The sequence below is a fragment of the Crotalus tigris genome, unplaced genomic scaffold, assembly GCF_016545835.1.
Source record: "Crotalus tigris isolate CLP2741 ecotype Arizona unplaced genomic scaffold, ASM1654583v1 scf7180000024348.693503, whole genome shotgun sequence".
NCBI lineage: Eukaryota > Metazoa > Chordata > Lepidosauria > Squamata > Viperidae > Crotalus > Crotalus tigris.
In genome coordinates this window covers 425186-440899 of record NW_024100517.1, presented here as the reverse complement: position 1 = coordinate 440899, position 15714 = coordinate 425186, and the positions used below count along the sequence as shown (strand labels likewise).

General features: G+C 45.5%; 1 protein-coding gene across 7 annotated transcripts in view; it reads right to left on the bottom strand.

Moving 5' to 3' along the window:
- Positions 1–15714, bottom strand: part of SEMA6B (semaphorin 6B) — a 214499-nt gene that overhangs the window by 111092 nt on the left and 87693 nt on the right. For 2 of the 7 annotated variants that reach the window (XM_039326973.1, XM_039326967.1), the window contains exon 1: positions 6471–6554. The exons of the other annotated variants lie outside the window; for them this stretch is intronic. In XM_039326973.1, the coding sequence (XP_039182907.1) occupies positions 6471–6477 (7 nt within the window). In that variant the 5' untranslated portion in view covers positions 6478–6554. Of the gene's footprint in view, positions 1–6470; positions 6555–15714 lie in introns of those variants that run through there. 7 annotated transcript variants of the gene reach the window in all.

Sequence of the window (15714 nt, the reverse complement as noted above, 5' to 3'; positions counted from 1 at the left end):
GTCAAGCTATTTTCCAAGGCGCCTGAAGGCAGGAAGAAGCAACGGATGGAAACTAATCAAGGAGAGAAGCAACCTGGAACTAAGGAGAAACTTCCTGACAGAACAATTAACCATTGGAACAACCTGCCTCCAGAAGCGGTGAATGCTCCAACACTGGAAGTTTTTAAGAAGAGACTGGACAGCCATTTGTCCGAAATGGTGTAGGGTTTCCTGCCTGAGCAGGGGGTTGGACTAGATGACCTCCAAGGTCCCTTCCAACTTTACTATTATTATTATTATTATAAATAATCAGCCCACAGAAGTGTTATATAATTTTCAAGCATGCTGGCTGGGGAATTCTGGGAGTTGAAGTCCACAGTTCTTGAAGCATGCTGGCTGGGGAATTCTGGGATCTGTAGTCCACCCATCTTAAGGTTGCTGAGTGGAGAATTCTGGGAGTTGAAGTCCAACCATCTTCAAGCAACTCCGAGGCACTAAAGGTTGTCTATAAAGGAAGTTACAACTCAACAGGGATAATAATAATAATAATAATAATAATAATAATAATAATAATAATAATAATAATAAAGTTGGAAGGGATCTTGGAGGTCATCTAGTCCAACCCCCTGCTCAGGCAGGAAACCCTATACCAGGGTACCTTGGCTCTTTTAGGACTTGTGGACTTCAACTCCCAGAATTCCTGAGCCAGCCACGCTGAGGGGAAAGGGAGAGGTTTCCAAGCTGAGCCATGCTGGCTCAGGAATTCTGGGAGTTGAAGTCCATGAGTCATAAAGCGGCCTAGGCCTAGGCCAGAGGTGGGCAACCTTGGCTCTTTTATGACTTGTGGACTTCAACTCCCAGAATTCCTGAGCCAGCCATGCTGAGGGGAAAGGGAGAGGTTTCCAAGCTGAGGCATTTTGATCACGTGACCCTGGGGATGCTGCAACGGTTGTGAAAAATGGTCCTAAGTCCCTTTTTTCAGTGCCGTTGTATCTTCGAACAGTCACTAAGTAAGTCTGGGAGTCTGTCTAAAACAGTGTTTCTCAACCTTGACCATTTTAAGGCACATGGACTTCAACTCCCAGAATTCCACAGCCAGCAATGCTGGCTGTGGAATTCTGGGAGTTGAAGTCCACATGCCTTAAAATGGTCAAGGTTGAGAAACACTGGTCTAAAAGGCCTCAGGTTATCTTTCCTAAAGGTGTCGTGTTTTTTTTGATGAGGGACGGGTCCGTTTGGGCAGATGTTTCTCCATGCCGGAGTCAGACTGTCCTGCATCCCAAGTTAACTCTTAAGATGGTCGATCTTGATAGGAAAAAGATATTCACTCCCCCTCCCAAAAATGACCCAGATTCTGCAAGGCTGCCAGAAGATTTTTCCATTCAACCCGTCCCCAGTCCGGTTTTTTTCCCCTTCCACTTTGGGGGTTTTGAAGGACTCTTTAGGGGACACACTGCAGATATGAAAGTTTTCAATCAACATGGAACAGACAGCAGGAAGAAAGACAGGGGGGAACTGGTGTTTGTGGGAAACAGGGTCCCCCCCCCTTGTTTCGGTCGAACGCTTTTCTCTTCCAAAAAGGTGACAATGAGCATTAAAACATTTATCGCACGCAGATGAGACGGCTGCTATTTTGAGCTGCTAAATTAAAAATAAGAGCCGGATGACTCAGCCATCGCCACACAATCATCATTGTTTCTCTGTTTGCTACACCCCGTTTTTCGCTCTTTCACCCCCCCCAAGCCCCCATCCCACTAAAGAAATACACCCTGAGAGGAATAGAAGCATTTGGGGGTGGAATTTCCAAAGAACAATGAGGAGTGCCTTAGCAGGAGATGAGATAGATAGATAGATAGATAGATAGATAGATAGATAGATAGATAGATGATAAATTAGATTAGATAGATGATATAGATAGATAAATGATAGGTGATAGATGATAGATACTAGATAAATAGATGATAAATTAGATTATAATTAGATTGATAGGTAATAGATGTTAGATTAGATAGATGATAAATTAGATTATAATGATAATTAGATTGATAGATGTTAGATTAGATAGATGATAGATAAAGATATAGATAATAAATTAGCTTAGATAAGATAGATAATAGATAGATGATATATTAGATGATAAATTAGATTAGATAGATGATAGATGATACTAGTTAATAGATGATAGATAGATAATAGATAATAGATAGATGATAGCTAGATAATAGATAATAGATGATAGATAATAGATAGATGATAGATTAGATGATAATAGATGATAAATTAGATGATAGATGACAGATAGATAATAGATAGATGATAGATAGATAGACAGATAGATAGATAATAGATAGATGATAGGTAATAGGTAGATGATAAATTAGATTAGATGATAGATGATAATAGATAATAAATAGATAATAAATTAGATGATAGATGATAGATAGATAATAGATAATAGATAGATGATGTTAGATTAGATAAATAGATAGATGATATAGATAGATAAAGATGGAAGGGAAGAAAGAAAGAAGGGAGGAAGGAAGGACAGTAAACAGAAGGGAAGGGAAAGAGGGAGAAACTTAGTTCAGTGCCAAGGTTGCTCTCTAAGATGCACTTCAAAGGCTTAATATATCTATTTCATTCCCCCCCTCCCCATCCCAAAACTAACAGAAAATCATGCCTCCAAACATTGAAAACAGGGACTAGATGCTTTATGGCATACCTGACCTGTTTATTTCCTAGCAGAGCATAAGATTTTTAAAAAAGGATCTTCCCCAGAGCTAGCAGCTATTGAACCTGGGGTGGGCAAAACTGATTTATACCTTTAACAGAATTACAGAACAGCAGAGTTGGAAGGGGCCTTGGAGGTCATCTAGTCCAACCCCCTGCTCAGGCAGTACCATTTCAGACAAATGGCTGTCCAGTCTCTTCTTAAAAACTTCCAGTGTTGGCGTATTCACCGCTTCTGAAGGCAGGTGGTTCCACTGGTTAATTGTTCTCAATGTCAGGAAGTTTCTCCTTAGTTCCAGGTTGCTTCTCTCCTTGATTTAGTGTCCATCCTTTGCTTCTTGTCCTGCCTTCGGGTGCTTTGGAGGATAGCTTGACTCCCACTTCTTTGGGGCAGCCCCTGAGATACTGGAACTCTGCTATCATGTCCCCCCTCGTCCTTCTCTTCATTAAACTAGACATCCCCAATTCCAGCAACCGTTCCTTATATGTTTTAGCTTCCAGTCCCCTGATCCTCTTTGTTGCTCTTCTCTGCACTCTTTCTAGAGCAGTGGTTCTCAACCTGTGGGTCGGGACCCCATTTGGGGTCGAATGACCATTTCACGGGGTCGCCAAACCATGCTGTCCACCATTTTTTTTCCCTTTTCCCTAGCTGTCCTACTCCCTCTTATTGGTGGCCACACCCACTTGAGGGTCACCACAACATGGGGAACTGTATTATGGGGTCACGGCATTAGAAAGGTTGAGAATCACTGTTCTAGAGTCTCAGCATCTTTTTTACATCGTGGTGACCAAAACTGGATTCAGTATTCCAAGTGTGGCCTTACCGAGGCCTTGTAAAGCAATACTAACGCTTCAGGTGATCGTGTATCACGCTGTTGATGCGTGTCTTACAATGTAAAATACTACCTTATCGCTGAGTCACGGCCCTTGTCTATCATTATGATCACAAGGACTATTTTCTCATCCCTATTTTTTCAAATCCCTGCAAGAACCAGTAGAAAGATCTTTAAAGCCGAGCAAAAATTACACGTTATCCGGATCATTTACAACTTTACACAAGGCACAGGGTGGTTTTAACTGAACCTCCCAAGCAACCTAGAGCAATTGTCTTAATCTCCTCAATTCCAAACAATCCTTTGAAATGTTCTCAGCCACTCAGAAAAACAACACAACTCCACACGCTGATGTTTTGCGCCAAGTTCCTTTTTGGTGTCGCCACAGGGAGCATAAAAAAAAACAAACCAGTGGAAAATAATCTTTTCTCCCTTGCTTTACAACTGAGGGCCAGAAAGAAGATGCAGTCGAATTCATGCAGAGAACTACCAACCACCCAATCTCGCGGAAAACCGACTAAGAGGATGATTTTGAAGTCTGTTTTTTTTTTTAAAAAAAAGGTAAATTTGCATCACAAACGGAAGTCGGAGTTAAACACAGGTGTTTTGCAGTCTGCATTTGCAATGCTGTATACACAAGGACACACAGTTTATATATTTTTTTCTCTTTTCGGAACACCACACTTGCAAAGGGGCTGCTTTGTTTAGCAGTCCCAACAAAAATCAGATTTTGCTCTACCTCCCGTACAATTTTTCTGTCTCGACGTCAGCCCTCCCGGGGAAACTAGATAGGAAATAGGACTTGAGGAACTAATTCTACTATATTGTAAAGCTACACTAGCAGAATCTGGCAAATCAGAAAGTACAAATGTCCAGCCTCCATGTTTAACTAGGTAACTAGCACTGATGATGTTACCTAGTTGGGTAATGAAATGTCTGCAAGAAAACAATCAAGCTCAGAGTGCACCGAGCACCCCACAGTCGTCGTCGTCATCGTCGTCGTCCTCCTCCTCCTCCTCTCCACAAACCCCACTAATGTCTAACACTGATGATACTTAGTTAGGTAATGAGAAGTCTGCAAGCAAACAAGCTCAGAGAGCACCAGGATCCCACAATCATCTCCTCCTCCTCCTCCTCCTCCTCCTCCTCCTCCTCCTCCCCCTCCTCCTCCTCCTCCTCCTCTCCACAAACCCCACACTTCTAGCTTCTAGCTCTGATGAGGTTACTTAGTTAGGTAATGAAATGTCTGCAAGCAAACGACAAGTTCAGAGAGGCACCAGGATCCCACAGTCACCTCCTCCTCTCCTCCTCCTCACTGTTACTATATGATGGTTTGTCTGAATTGGTAGTGGCAAACCACTGTATATAAGCAAGGAGCAAACCCTATTCCCTTCTAGAACTGATGATGTTACCTAGTTGGGTCATGAAATGTCTGCAAGGAAACAACCAAGCTCAGAGAGCACCAAAGACTCCACAATCCTCCTCCTCCTCTCCACAAACCCCACTGACTCCCTTCTAGCACTGATGAGGTTACCTAGCTGGGTCACGAAACGTCTGCAAGAAAACCACCCAGCTCAGAGACCCTCCCCCCAAGGACCCCACTTTTAACTGCTTGATCCCTTAGGGCGGATCCTTCCTCAGTTTCTTTCTCTGCGGCCCTCGTGGACTTCAACTCCCAGAATTCCTGAGCCAGCATTGGGGAACTATGGCCCCTTCATGACTTGCGGACTTCAACTCCCAGAATTCCTGAGCCAGCCATGCTGAGGGGAAAGGGAGAGGTTTCCAAGCTGAGCCAGACTGGCTCAGGAATTCTGGTAGTAGTAGTAGTAGTAGTAGTAGTAGTAGTAGTAGTAGTAGTAGTAGTAGTAATAGTAATAAAGTTGGAAGGGACCTTGGAGGTCATCTAGTCCAACCCCCTACTCAGGCAGGAAACCCTATACCATTTCGGACAAATGGCTGTCCAGTCTCTTCTTAAAAACTTCCAGTGTTGGAGCATTCACCGCTTCTAGAGGCAGGTTGTTCCACTGGTTAATTGTTCTCACTGTCAGGAAGTTTCTCCTTAGTTCTAGGTTGCTTCTCTTCTTGATTAGTTTCCATCCATTGCTTCTTGTCCTGCCTTCCGGCGCTTTGGAGGATAGGTTGACTCCCTCGTCTTTGTGGCAGCCCCTGAGATACTGGAAGAGGTGCTATGATGTCCCCCTCGTCCTTTTCTTCATTAAACTAGACATATCCAATTCCATCTTTGTTGCTCTTCTCTGCACTCTTTCTAGAGTCTCAACATCACGGTGACCAAAACTGGATGCAGGATTCCAAGTGTGGCCTTACCAAGGCATTGTAAAGTGGTATTAATACTTCCCATGATCTTGATTCTATCCCCCTGTTAATGCAGCCCAGCACTGTGTTGGCTTTTTTGGCAACTGCAGCACACGGCTGGCTCCTATTTAAATGATTGTCCACTAGGACTCCAAGATCCCTCTCACAGTTGCTACTATTGAGCAAGGTGCCCCCTATACTATACCTGTGCATTTGGTTTTGCTTGCCTAAATGTAGAACCTTGCTTTTTTCACCCTTGAATTTCATTTTGTTAGATAGCGCCCAGTGTTCAAGTCTGTCCAGATCCTTCTGTATCTTAAGCCTGTATTCTGGAGTGTTGGCTATTCCTGCCAGCTTGGTGTCGTCTGCAAATTTGATGAGTTCCCCATCTATCTCCTTGTCCAGATCGTTGATGAAGATGTTGAAGAGCACTGGGCCTAGAACCAAGCCCTGGGGCACCCCACTACACACTACAGTCCATGAGTCATAAAAGAGCCAAGGTTGCCTACTCCTGCCCTAGGGGCTCCTGCCTCTATTCTCCAATTTTTTTAAAAAAATTTTTTTAGCTTGCATCTCTTCCCCTCGTCCCCCCAGGCCTTCCACACGTTTCATTACCTTGCATTAGAACAGAACTGAATTCTGAACATCAACTGTTCAGCAAAGCGTGGCTTTGCTCGCTTGGGCTTCTGGGAATTGTAGTCCAAACCTTGAAGAACGGGGTGGTGGTGGTGGTGGTGGTGGTGGTGGTGGAATGTGTGTATAGGGGGCAGGAAAGCAGATTAGAGATATTCCTTCCAGCCAGACTTCCTTGGTCTGCTGACTCATTTGAAGGCTTTCTGGCAGAGAGAAAGCAGAGAGGAAGGGGAGAGAGAGAGAGAGAGAGAGAGAGAGAGAGAGAGAGAGAGGGAAAGAGAGAGAGAGAAAGAGAGAGAGAGAGGAAGAAGAGAGAGAGAAAAAAGAGAGAAAGAGAAAGAGAGAGAGAAAGGAAGAGAGAGAGAGGAGAGAGAGAAGAAGGAGAGAGAGAGAGAGAGGAAGGAGAGAGAGGGGGGGAAGGAGAGAGAGAGAGAGAGAGAGGAAGGAGAGAGAAAGAGAGGAAGGAGAGAGAGAGAGAGGAAGGAGAGAGAGAAAAAAGAGAGAAAGAAAAAGAGAGAGAGAGGAAGGAGAGAGAGAAAGAGAGAAAGAGAGAGGGAGGAGAGAGAGAGAGAGAAAGAGAGAGAGGGGGGAAGGAGAGAGAGAGAGAGAGAAAGAGAGGGAGAGAGGAAGGAGAGAGAGAGAGGAAGGAGAGAGAGAGAAAAAGAGAAAGAGAAAGAGAGAGAGAGAGATAAAGGAGAGAGAGAAAGAGAGAGAGAGGAAGGAGAGAGAGAGAGAGAGAAAGAGAGGGAGAGAGGAAGGAGAGAGAAAGAGAGCAAGGAGAGAGAGGAAGGAGAGAGAGAAAAAAGAGAAAGAGAGAGAGAGAGAGGAAGGAGAGAGAGAAAGAGAGAGAGGGAGGAGAGAAAGGGAGGAGAGAGAGAGAGAAAGAGAGAGAGAGGAGAGAGAGAAGAAGGAGAGAGAGAGAGAGAGGAAGGAGAGAGAGAGAGGAAGGAGAGAGAGAGAGGAAGGAGAGAGAGGAAGGAGAGAGAGAGAGGAAGGAGAGAGAGAAAAAAGAGAAATAGAAAGAGAGAGAGAGAGAGAAAGGAGAGAGAGAAAGAGAGAGAGAGAAAGAGAGAGGAAGGAGAGAGAGAGAGAGAAAGAGAGGAAGGAGAGAGAGAGAAAGATAGAGAGAGGAAGGAGAGAGAGAGAAAAAAGAGAGAACGAGAAAGAGAGAGAGAGAGGAAGGAGAGAGAGAAAGGGAGGAGAGAGAGAGAGAAAGAGAGAGAGAGGAGAGAGAAAGAGAGAGAGAGGAAGGAGAGCGATAGATAGATAGAGAGAGAGAGAGAGAGAGGAAAGAGAGAGAGAGAAGATGGGGGGAAGACACGCTCATTTTGACCCCTGCGTCTTGCAGAATCCGTGCTCCGATTTCGCTCCCCCCTCCTCCTCCTCAGCTGTCACGAGAACAGAAAAGATTTGTTCTGTTTTTCCACTGCTCTGAATAACCCCTTTTTCTGGGGGAGCGCCAGCAGTTGCCGAAGAAATGAGCAAGGTAGCAAATTAAAAACAAACGCCCTAGACACAAATATTGATTTTAGCAATTAATCCCCTCTCTCCGAGGGGAAACCTGCCAAGTCAAGCAAACTGTACGCTCCGCACACCCACACCCCCTTTGCGACTGGATGCCAAAGGTCCTGCTCAGCTCGGCTCAACCACAGCTCGGCGGCTCTCAGAGTGAGTTAGGCCGTTCTTACTGATGTGAGATTTAAAAAAAAAACCCAAATTTGATCCTCACAAAACAAAAACAAGTGTCAAAGCAAGACTTTTAGGGAAATCAATGCCTGGAAGTTCTTGGAAGTGTTTCCTTAGCCGGAACCACAACAACAAGTCTGGTTAACAAACCATCAACAGACAGTCTCATCCAACGGCATTACATTTCTACAATTACATTTCTACATTTTAGAGAAGAATAACTTGTTTCCTTCGCTGACACGCCGGGCGAAGGGAATCTTTGTTCAATCTCAAGGTTGAACTCTTGGGGTTTGGGGTGCTCCCTGCGTTTGGCGCCGTGCTGGCTGACGTTTCACTACCCGACTAGGTAACCTCATCAGTGGTTAGAAGGGAATGTGGGGTTTGTGGGGAGGAGGTGGAGGAGGAGGAGGAAGAGGAAGAGAAGGAGGAAGAGGAGGTGGAGGAAGAGGAGGAGGAGGAGAAAGAAAAGGACTGTGGGGTAGTTAATACTATCTGCACTTGGTTTCCTTGCAGACGTTTCATGACTCAACTAGGTAACACCATCAGGGCTAGAAGAGAATGGGGTTTGTGGAGAGGAGGAGGAGGAGGAGGAGGAGGAAGAAGAAGAGAAGGAGGAAGAGGAGGAGGAGGAGGACTGTGGTGTCCTTAGTGCTCTCTGAGCTTGATTGTTTGCTTACAAACGTTTCTTGACCCAACCAGGGAACATCATCAGAGCTAGAAGGGAGTGGAATTTGCTCCCTGTTTATATAAAGTTGTTTGCCGCCACCGCCTCAGATAAACAATCAGTCAGTAACCAGGCTAATCAAGAAACTACCTACAAGAAAAAAAAAAACCTCAACATTGACAGGGCAAGCCACTTCCTGGCTGCGGAATTCTGGGAGTTGAAGGTAGGTAGGTATGGGGTTTCCTTCCTGAGGAAGGAAAGAAGGAAGGAAGGAGAGAGGAAGGGAAGGAAGGAGTGGGAGGGAAGGAAGGAAGGAGAGAGGGAGGGAAAGAAGAAAGGAAGGAGAGAGGGAGGGAAGGAAAAGAGGGAAGGAAGGAGAGAGGGAGAGAAGGAAGGAAGGAGAGAGGGAGGCAGGAAGGAGAGGGAAGGAAGGAAGGGAGGGAGGGAGGGAAGGAGTGGGAGGGAGGGAAGGAGAGAGGGAGGGAAAGGAAGGAGAGAGGGAAGGAAGGAAGCAGAGAGGGAGGGAAGGAAGGGAGGGAAGGAAGGAGAGAGGGAGGGAAAGGAAGGAGAGAGGAAGGAAGGAAGCAGAGGGGAGGGAAGGAGGAGGGAGGGAAGGAGAGAGGGAGGAAAGGAAGGAGAGAGGGAAGGAAGGAAGCAGAGAGGGAGGGAGGAAGGGAAAGGAAGGAGAGGGGAGGAAGGAAGGAGAGAGGGAAAGGAAGGAAGCAGAGAGGGAGGGAAGGAAGGGAGGGAGGGAGGGAAGGGAGGAAGGAAGGAAGGGAGGGAAGGAAGGAAAGAGGGAGAGAAGGAAGGAAGGAGAGAGGGAAGGAAGGAAGCACAGAGGGAGGGAAGGGAGGGAGGGAGGGAAGGAAGGAGAGAGGGAGGGAAGGAAGGAAGGGAGGGAAGGAAGGAGAGAGTGAGAGAAGGAAGGAAGGAGAGAGGGAGGGAAGGAAGGAAGCAGAGAGGGAGGGAAGGAAGGAAGCAGAGAGGGAGGGAAGGAAAGAAGGAGAGAGGGAGGGAAGGAAGGAAGGGAGGGAGGGAGGGAGGGAGGGAAAGAAGGAAGATGCAGGGTTTCCTGCTTGAGCAGGGGGTTGGACTAGATGACTTCCAAGGTCCCTTCCAGCTCTATTCTGACTGACTGACTGATTGATTGAAGGACAAGGGGGGACAGGATAGCAATGTTTCCAATATCTCAGGGGCTGCCCCAAAGAAGAGGGAGTCAAGCTATTATCCAAAGCCCCTGAAGGCAGGACAAGAAGCAACGGATGGAAACTAATCAAAGAGAGAAGCAGCCTAGAACTAAGGAGAAATTTCCTGACAGTGAGAAAAATTAACCAGTGGAACAACCTGCCTCCAGAAGCGGTGAATGCTCCAACACTGGAAGTTTTTAAGAAGAGACTAGACAGGCATTTGTCTGAAATGGTATAGGGTTTCCTGCCTGAGCAGGGGGTTGGACTAGATGCCCTCCAAGGTCCCTTCCAACTTTATTATTATTATTATCATCATCATCATCATCATCATCATCATCATCATCATCATCATCATTTGTGTTCCCCGTTTTTTTTTTTTAAATAAATTCTGGAAGTAATTTAATTTTTGACCCTCCCACTATAGTTAATTGGTGCCTGTTGTTTCTGCCTTACCTGGACCGGGGTGGGGTGGGGGTGGAGAGCGCAAGGCAGAGGAGGTAGGTCAAAAAAGTCAAAATGGCAGCCAGGTTTAGTATGATGGAGACGGCCTTGGGGAAGGGTGTTGTTGGGCGGGGTTTGAGATGTAGGAATGTCATCTTAGAATGGCTCACGCTTAGACCCCTCCCTTGGGTATGTTCCTTGAGAACTAGGAACATGCTGCTTTTTCTTATACAAGATGAGTGAGGTCTTCCCCCCTCCCCAAACTGGTGTGAAAGCAGCCTTTTTTTTTTTTTTCATTCCAAGATTAAGGGTTATCGTATTTGAGATGCGGAAATGTCATCTTAGAAGGAAGGAAGGAAGGAAGGAAGGAGGGAGGGGAAGAGATGGAAGTGAGAAAAAGAGGGAGGGAAGGAAGGAAAGAAGGAAGGAAGGAAGGAAGGAAAAGGGAGGGAGGGGAGAAAAGGAAGGGAGAGAAGAAGGAAGGAGATGAAAGTGAGAAAAGGAGGGAGGGAGGGAAGGAATGAAAAAGGGAGGAAGGGGAAGAAAGGAAGAAAAAAGATGGGAGGGGGAAGGAAGGAGATGAAAGTGAGAAAAGGAAGGGAGGGAGGAAGGAGATAGAAGTGAGAAAAGGAGCGAGGGAAGGAAGAGAGGAAGAAAAGAAGGAAGGAAATGAGAGGAAGGGGAAGAAAGATGGGAGGGAGAGATGGAAGGAGATGGAAGAGAGAGAAGGAAGGAAGGATAAGGGAAAGTGGAGAGGGGAGGGGAGGAGCTACAGGCAGTCCTCAACTTACAACCGTGCATTTAGTGACCTTTCCAAATTACAACAGGGAGGAAGGATGAAGTAGAGAGCAAGTAAACAGTACTTCTACCTATAGGGAGACTCTTAAGGAATTGTTCCTGCAAGGAAATTTATTAAAAAAAATAAATAAATATGGCTGATCTATATCTTCTCTCCTGCTCCCAGAATCCCCGGCTTCCGAGGGGATTCTGGGAGTTGAAGTCCACGTGTCTAAAAGGAGCCAAGGTTGAGAAACCTCATTTTAAGGGGCGGGCAGAAAGAATCGGACTGCATCCCCTTTAAACACGGGCACTAGTTACTGGTTCAAAAACGTCTAAATGAAAGGATGGTTGCAACAATAGACAAGGGGGAGGGACTGAGATACCCCATTGGAAGGGTCTGCATATTTGGGCAGGGGCCTGACTGCTAAACCATGATTAAGCCAGAGATAGGAGCAAGGTGTGGGCTAGGAAAAGATTTAAAGGCTGGGGGAAAAAAACGGTGCCACACACAGCTCCGGGCGAGTGAAGATTTATGCTCTGTCATTTGCATCCTTTGCAAATTGGTTTTTTTTTTGTGTGTGTGTGTGTGTGTGTGTGTGAAGGGCTGGTGCCCCAGGCCCGTAAATTATGGTTTGTCTCCATCCTCCTTTGTCACACCCCCTGCTTGCCCATGTGACCCCCTGTGGGGAGGACGTGTGCCTGCTTGAGATGGCTGTTTAAAGGGCCTTTAAATCAAGAGGGGATGCATCCCACGGAGACACGGGTTTGGCCTCCGGCCCAAGGCAGCTTCCGTTTTTCCGCTTTGTTTGCTCCCAGGCTGAAGAACTGCAGACAAGTCCCCCCCCCCCCTGCCACCGGCTTGCAATGGAGCGGCCTCATTATTCTTATTTATTTGGTTTTGATCCTGCCTTTATGATTTGTCTGAAACGGTGTAGGGCTTCCAGCTTGAGCAGGGGGTTAGACTAGATGACCTCCAAGGTCCCTTCCAACTTTTATTATTATTAATTGTTATTGTTATTATTATTATCATCATCATCCAAAGCTCCTGAAGGCAGAACAAGAAGCAATGGATGGAAACTAACCAAGGAGAGAAGCAACCTAGAACTAAGGAGAAACTTCCTGACAGTGAGAACAATTCACCAGTGGAACAACCTGCCTCCAGAAGCGGTGAATGCTCCAACACTGGAAGTTTTTAAGAAGAGACTGGACAGCCATTTGTCCAAAATGGTATAGGGTTTCCTGCCTGAGCAGGGGGTTGGACTAGATGACCTCCAAGGTCCCTTCCAATTTTATTATTATTATTAAGCCGGGACTAGAACTCACCATCTCCTGTTCATTTGCTCAAAGTCTCCCAGCTGGCTTTCAGGCCTAAGGCAGGACTAGAATTCACCGTCTCTTGGCCATTGTCTCAAAGTATCCCAGCTGGCTTTTACACCTAAGGCGGGACTAGAACTCACAGCGGACACGCTGTATGAATGTATTTATTTTATTGTTTTATTGTCATATTATTGTTTTAATTTTGTACGCTGCCCTGAGTCCCTTGGGATTGGGCGGCATATAAATTTTAGAAATAAATAAATAAATAAACTCACCGTCTCCTGGTAATTGGCCCCCAGTCTCCCAGCTGGCTTTCAGGCTTAAGGTAGGACTAGAACTCACAGTCTCCTGGCGATTGACACAACATCTCCCAGCCAGTTTCATGCCTAAGGTGGGACTAAAACTCACCGTCTCCTGGTGATTGTTTCTAAAATCTCACAGATGGCTTTCAAGGCGGGACTAGAACTCACCGTCTCCTAGTGGTTGACTGAAAGTCAACCAGCTGGCTTTCATGCCTAAGGCGGGACTAGAAATCACAGTCTCCTGGTGATTGGCCTAAAATCTCACAGACGGCTTTCAAGGCGGGACTAGAACTCACTGTCTCCTAGTGGTTGGCTGAAAGTCAACCAGCTGGCTTTCATGCCTAAGGCGGGACTAGAAATCACCGTCTCCTGGTGATTGGCCTAAAATCTCACAGACGGCTTTCAAGGCGGGACTAGAACTCACCGTCTCCTAGTGGTTGGCTGAAAGTCAACCAGCTGGCTTTCATGCCTAAGGCGGGACTAGAAATCACAGTCTCCTGGTTTCTAAGCTGGCACCTTCACCCCTACAACCACACAGGGTCCTTGCACACTTGCCCCCCCCTCTCCTACCCCAGTCAGGGGCAGGCAACCAGACAGGATTTGCTCCAAAATATGCAATTTTTTCCCCCTTCAGCTGAGTTGCTGCGTTCGAGAGTCTGGGATTGCAGATCCCTTCCTCCCCTGTTCTCCGGAATGAGCGCCTGAATCTTAACGTAACACACGGAGGACATTTTTTGAAATCTCTGACTAGAGACTAATTGTATTAATCATATGTACTTTTAAATACCTCTAAATGTTGCAGCCCTTATAGATTTTGGCTCTCCGGATGAAGCTTAAGCTTTCATATTTAAAAGCTGCCCGGGGAGCCCAATTGTGCGAAATAAATCATTTTAAACAATCGTTAACATTGAAAAGTTTGGATGGGCTTAGAAAAACAGATAACTTAGACGTGACAGGAAAAATGCATCTCCCGGTATGTGTCTTTGAAAATTAGCCGTGCATAAGAAACTGTCACTCCATCCATCCATCCATCTCTCTCACTTCTTTCTTCTATCTGTCTGTCTATCATCTGTCTGTCTATCTATCTATCTATCTATCTATCTATCTATCTATCTATCTATCTATCTATCTATCTATCTACCTACCTACCTACCTACCTACCTACCTATCATTCTATCTATCCCTCTCTCTCTCTAATCTATCATCTATCTAATCTATCTATCTTATCTATCTATCAACTATCTATCTATCTATCTATCTATCTATCTATCTATCTATCTATCATCTCTCTATCTCCCTATCATCTCTCTCTCTCTATCTATCTATTATCTTTCTTTCTCTATCTTCCATCTGTCCATCCATCCATCCATCCATCCATCCATCCATCCATCATCTTTCTTTCTCTATCTTCCATCTGTCCATCCATCCATCCATCCATCCATCCATCCATCCATCCATCCATCCATCCATCCCTCTCTCTCTCTCTCTATCTATCTATCATCTATTTATCTATCATTTCTCTCTAATCTATATCTATCATCTACCCTATCTATCTATCTATCTATCTATCTATCTATCTATCATCTATCTATCCATTATCTTTCTTTATCTTCCATCTGTCCGTCCATCCATCCATCCATCCATCCATCCATCATCTTTCTTTCTCTATCTTCCATCTGTCCATCCATCCATCCATCCATCCCTCTCTCTCTCTCTCTCTCTCTCTATCTATCATCTATTTATCTATCATTTCTCTCTAATCTATATCTATCTATCATCTACCCTATCTATCTATCTATCTATCTATCTATCTATCTATCTATCTATCTATCATCTATCTACCCATTATCTTTCTTTATCTTCCATCTGTCCGTCCATCCATCCATCCATCTATCTATCTATCTATCTATCTATCTATCTATCTATCTATCTATCTATCTATCTATCTATCATCTTTCTTTCTCTACCATCCATCCATCCATCCATCTATCTAATCTATCATCTATCTATCTATCTATCTATCTATCTATCTATCTATCTATCTATCATCTGTCTATTATCTCTCTCTCTTATGACTTATGACACTTTTTCACACTTACAACCATTGGAGCATCCCCAGGGTCACGTGAACAAAGTTCAGACGATCGGCAACTGGTTCATACTTATGAGGGTTGCAGCGTCCCGGTGTTCTATGATCCCCTTTTGCGACCTTCGGACAAGCAAAGCCCCTGGAGGGAGCCAGATTCACTTAACAGCCATCTTACTACCTTGACAACAGCAGGGATTCACGTGACGACGGTGGCAAGAAAGGTTTTAAAATGGGGCCGAACTCACTGAACGGCTGTCTCGCTTAGCAACAGAAAGCTTGGGCTCAGTTGTGGTCCTAAGTCGAGGACTACCTTATACAATGTGGGCCACAACAGCCTTCCCCATCTCCCTGCAAACGACTAACCAGCCATAGATTTCCTAAGCCTGCATTTTGGGGCAACCACCAGAAAGACAGAACGACAGGACAGAATACCAGAATAACAAGAGCCGGAAGGGACCTTGGATGTCATCTACTCCAACCCCTTGCTGCTCAGGCAGGAAACCCTGTACCATCTCAGACAAATGGCTGTCCAGTTTCTTCTTAAAGACGTCCAGTGTTGGAGCATTCACAATTTCTGGAGGCAAGGAGTTCCACTGGCTAATTGTTCTAACTGTTCAGGAAGTTTCTCCTTCGTTCTAGGTTGCTTCTCTCCTTGATGAGTTTCCATCCGTTGCTTCTTGTCCTGCCTTCCGGTGCTCTGGCAGATAGCTTGACTGCCTCTTCTTTGGGGCAGCCCCTGAGACACTGGAACACCGACCCC